Source organism: Rhipicephalus sanguineus, chromosome 5 (assembly GCF_013339695.2).
Source record: "Rhipicephalus sanguineus isolate Rsan-2018 chromosome 5, BIME_Rsan_1.4, whole genome shotgun sequence".
NCBI lineage: Eukaryota > Metazoa > Arthropoda > Arachnida > Ixodida > Ixodidae > Rhipicephalus > Rhipicephalus sanguineus.
This window is the reverse complement of record NC_051180.1, coordinates 62367530-62372336: the sequence shown is the minus strand read 5'-3', so window position 1 is coordinate 62372336 and position 4807 is coordinate 62367530. Positions and strand designations below refer to the sequence as shown.

At 52.3% G+C, this 4807-nt stretch overlaps 1 protein-coding gene across 1 annotated transcript; it reads right to left on the bottom strand.

Annotated features, from left to right (window-relative positions):
* Positions 1-545: 545 nt before the first annotated feature.
* Positions 546-2459, bottom strand: LOC125758599 (uncharacterized). The gene is made up of 2 exons (XM_049415952.1): positions 1688-2459; positions 546-1213 (listed from the first exon to the last, which is right to left on the bottom strand). Exons 1-2 carry the CDS (start codon positions 2457-2459, stop codon positions 546-548), a joined length of 1440 nt encoding a protein of 479 aa, XP_049271909.1.
* Between the last annotated feature and the right edge of the window lie 2348 nt (positions 2460-4807).

The following is a 4807-nucleotide window of genomic DNA, read 5'->3' as shown; positions in this document are numbered from 1 at the left end:
GCGTCACCCAATGCAAATTACATAACTGGTGGGCCGTTTAAAGCTTCCAACCCATTACAAAGGGTTGAGCCAAAATTCTTCATCGTCATCAGTCGTTGCGTCAACAAAGTGCACACAATGCTTACAGACGTGTAGCTGGTGCCTCGCTTCTCCGCAGAATGACGGATAATGGCTTAGTAGGTGCTTCCGAACTTCACAAAAATTGTGATTTATGGAGTAGTGGGTACCTTGCTAGTGTACTTGTATTAGTAGCCCCAAGAGAGCTTACAACGGTGCTTTAGAAACGCCGCTCTTCCAGCTTTCGCTGTGACTGTGCTGCGGTTTCAGCGCAAGCCTGGCGTTTTTTTTTATCGACAATGTTCACAAGCATGTGTACGATACCGGTAACTGACAGACGCTAGGCGCGTCTACACAAGTGACTCCGAGCCATGATGACCGAACGAATGCCCATTGCTTTATTCCCTTCAACCATATATAAAAAGCATGGCGCGTAGCGCCCTCTACATCTCTCCCCCGAGATATGCACACAACAAAAACACGACACATCACAAGTCAAGTCTTTTCGGAGTCTTAACTCGGCGACCAAATCTGGTGACTCGCACTCCGCATTCATTGGAGACTTGTGGCGTCGCTGTTGCCGTGGCGTCTGTAACGGTGGCTTGGTCTTCGTGCCCCTCGCTGTTTTCCCTCGATGCTGGCTCGTTGAGTTGGCTCGTCGTTGGGTCCGAATAGGGCACTAGATGCACCCTATTACGCACAAGCACCGCGGTTGGTGTTTCCACGACGTACGAGCGGGGCTTCGAGGCTGGGCTGAGAACGCACGCCGTTTCCTTGATGTCTCGAACCCACACCGTGTCCCCCGGCTCCAGCGGAGGAAGGACGGTCGCAGCACGACGGCGATCAAAGTCTTTCTTCTGCCGCCTTCTTACCTCCTCATCTTGGCACTTGACAACGTCAGGCGCAGGCCACTTCGGTTCCAGGCAATCCGCTGGCTTGAGAAGCCTGGTTCGCAGGCTGCGGCCCATCAGTAGCTGCGCTGGGCTAAACCCTGTGACGCCTGCAGTGTCTCTGTAAGACAGAAGTGCCAGAAAAGGATCATCTGCTTTCTCGAACATTTCTTTGACCGTGCGCACCATCCTTTCTACTTCCCCGTTAGACTGCGGGTAGTTTGGACTCGAGGTGATGTGTTGGAAGCCATAGTGCTCCGCAAAAGCTGCAAATGCGCGTGAACCGAACTGCGGTCCATTGTCGCTTCGTACAACTTCGGGGATGCCGAAACGAGCGAAAATACTTTTGACAGCATTGATAACCGCCTCAGAGTTCGTGCTTCGCATGTAGATGACTTCAGGGTAGCGAGAACGATAATCAACTACTAGTAGGTAGTTGTGTCCCCTGTGACTAAATAAGTCCATTCCTACTTCTTGCCATGGTTGCGCTGGAGTTTTCGTTACAACCAATGGCTCACTTCGTTGCGCTCGTGTGGCTGCGCATTGCCTGCAGCGACTGACTCTGTCCCGTATTTGCTGCGAAAGTCCGTACCACCACACGGAATCCTGTGCTCTCAGCCGGCATCGGTTAATTCCCTGGTGGCCTTCATGGATAAGTTCGAGCGTATCCTTTTGCAGCGAAGTCGGGATGACAAATCGATTGCCTTTTAGCAGGACGCCGTTGCACAAAGAGAGATCACCTCGATGGTTCCAGTATTTCTTCATGTGCTCCGGAAGCCTGTCTCGACGAGGCCAGCCCTGGGTGCAGTACTTGACGAGCTGGTTGCATTCACCATCCTGTTCTTGGTGCCTGCGGACATCATCTGCAGTAACCAGCTTCGTGTCAGTGATCGCTGCAACTTGGAATTCCACGAACACTTCTACCACATCCACTAGACTGATCGACGGCTTCTCGTCCGGAGCCCTTGAAAGAGTATCCGCAGTGGCTAGCTGTTTGCCCGGAACGTAGACCACGTTGAATTGGTATCGCATAAGTTTGATACGGAACCGTTGAATACGTGGAGGCATCGTGTCCAAGTCAGCGTTTCCAAGCAGTGTCAGCAGTGGCTGATGGTCGGTTTCCACCGTGAAGTGTAGGCCTCGCACGTACTGGTCAAAGCGGTGCACTGCCCATGCTACCGCCAACGCTTCCTTTTCTGTTTGGCTGTAGCGTTGTTCTGCATCGGTTAACGACCGTGATGCAAACGCTACCGCGCGTCGCTCCCCCGATGGTTGTTCTTGCAGAAGAACAGTTCCCAATCCAAATGAGCTCGCGTCGCATGAGACAATGGTATTACGACCGGGATGATACTTCGCGACGCAGAGGTCCGAGGTGAGCATCTCCTTGACCCGATTAAAAGCGGTCTCTTGAAGCGGTCCCCATTGCCATGCATTTTGCTCGCCCAGCAAGGCGCGAATAGGGGCGGTTGCCTGCGAAAGGTTGGGCAGGAAGCGACCAATATGATTAACCATGCCGAGGAAGCGTCTAACACCAGCAACGTCCTTGGGTGGCTCCAAGTTGCGTAGGGCTTCGAGTTTGCTGGGACTCGGCGAGATACCGTTGGCATCGATGATTACACCCAGAAACTCTACTTTGTCTTGACCGAAGCAGCACTTCGACTTGTTGAGTTTAATTCCAGCTCTCCTCAGACGTTCAAGAACCTCCACAAGTCGCTTGTCGTGCTCTTCTCAGTCTTTTCCAAAAACCAGGATGTCGTCGATCATGTTGACGACGTTCGGTTGTCCTTCCAGAATGCGAGCCATTTCTCGCTGAAAGTACTCCGGTGCCGAGGTCAGGCCGAAAGGTAGACGACAGTAGCAGTAGCGTCCGAATGGCGTGATGAATGTGGTGTACTCTTGGCATTCTTGGGACAATCGCACTTGGTGAAATCCTGCGGTCGCGTCGAGTTTGGAGAACACCTTTGCGTCGCCCAGTTGCCCGAGAACCCATTCGACCGTTGGAAGCACGTGCCTTTCACGGAGAACTTCCTTGTTGAGCTTTGTCAAGTCCACACATATTCGGATGCCGCCTGATGCCTTCGGTACTGCGACCAGACCTGCACACCACAGCGTCGGCTTCGTAATACGCCTGATGACCCCTTGTTTTTCCATCTGGTCCAGCTCTTGCTTCACCTGGTCGTACAGAGGAATGGGAATTCTTCGAGGTACACTGAGCGCAAATGGCTTGGCATTTGGCTTGAGCCTAATAGTGTACTCCTCCCCTACGGTACCAAGTCCATCAAAGATATCCTGGCTAAGGGTGGCGTCGCATGATGAGCTGGCTGGCTTTTCCGGTCGCTATGCGGCGTCGACGAATTTCACAACTCCCAATGCGAGTATAGCAGGGTAGCCTAGCAGAGGCGTAGACTGCGAAGGCATGACATACACTGGCTGTACGCAGGTGCGGCTCTTCCACTCCAACGTAGCTCTGAATTGGCCAGACACATTTAAAGGATAATTTCCAGGACCTGTTAGATGACCCTCCGGTTTTTCGAGTTGAGATGGTACTCCCGGAAAAGTGCTTGGAACGACCGTAACTTCCGCTCCTGAGTCGACTTTGAACTTGAGCGGGACGCCGTTCCCGTGAACCCAAACGAACTTGGCGTTTGCTTCACGACTGGTCTTGACAGCATGCATCTCGATGGCATGTGACTGTCGGCTGTGCGAACGCTGCTTGGCTAAGCAAACTGCTTCAAAGTGCCCTTTCTTTTTGCAAAAATTGCAAACGGCTTTCTTGGCAGGACAAAATTCCCGCTGATGCACTTCACGTCCACAGAAGTGACACGATCCGTGCGTCGCGTCAGAAAAGGGGGTTTCTCTTGATGCTGACGTTCGCTTATGGAATTGTCTTTTCACTGGCTTGTGCTTCGCTGCATCAACGGCAACTGGTCCAGATAACTGGTCTGCGCGTTCACGTTTTTCTCTTTCGGCATCTTCGTGCAGCCGTGCATGCAGGAGCGCTTTGTCCAGCGTCAAGTCAGAGGCGCGGCAGAGTTGTTCTGATAACCTGCTGTCCAACAAGCCGACGATAAATCGGTCTCGAACGAGCCTATCCTCTACGGACGCTGAGCCATAGTTGCATCTTTTGACCATGTTTCGCAACGCAGAATAAAAAGCATCGACGCTTTCGTCTGTTTGCTGCGTCCGCTTGTGAAAACGATAACTGTCGTGAACTTCGTTTAGCGGGTGAACAAAATACGAGGTGAACTTGCTTTTTACAACGCTGTACGACAGAGCTTCTTCGGCCGTCAAGTTGAAAGACGCTAGCACGCGTCGAGCTTGAACACCCATGCAGTAAAGAAGCGTTCGTACCCGAACCTCGTCGGTGGCTCGGTGCATTCCTGTAGCATAGGCATAGTCCTCGAACTGCTCAATCCAGGTGGACCACGCACTTGGATCGTTGAAGTCGAAGTTTGGTGGCTGTTGGAGTCCAGGTACCCCGGCAAACGCAGCGTCGGGCTTGTCCGCCATTACAGAGAGCGAACCGCGGCTACTTCTGACACCATGTACGATACCGGTAACTGACAGACGCTAGGCGCGTCTACACAAGTGACTCCGAGCCATGATGACCGAACGAATGCCCATTGCTTTATTCCCTTCAACCATATATAGAAAGCATGGCGCGTAGCGCCCTCTACAGCATGAACTCAGCTACCAGTTCAAGATGGCTGGGCGTTCAACAAGTGCTTAAGCTTTGGCCAGGTGGTTGAATCGTGTGACAGACATACAGAGAGAAAGTCCGACAGACAGACCAAAATTTCTGCGTTGAAGTATCCCAAGAAAGACTATCGTCTTTATTTATTGTCTCTCGCAGCCAATTG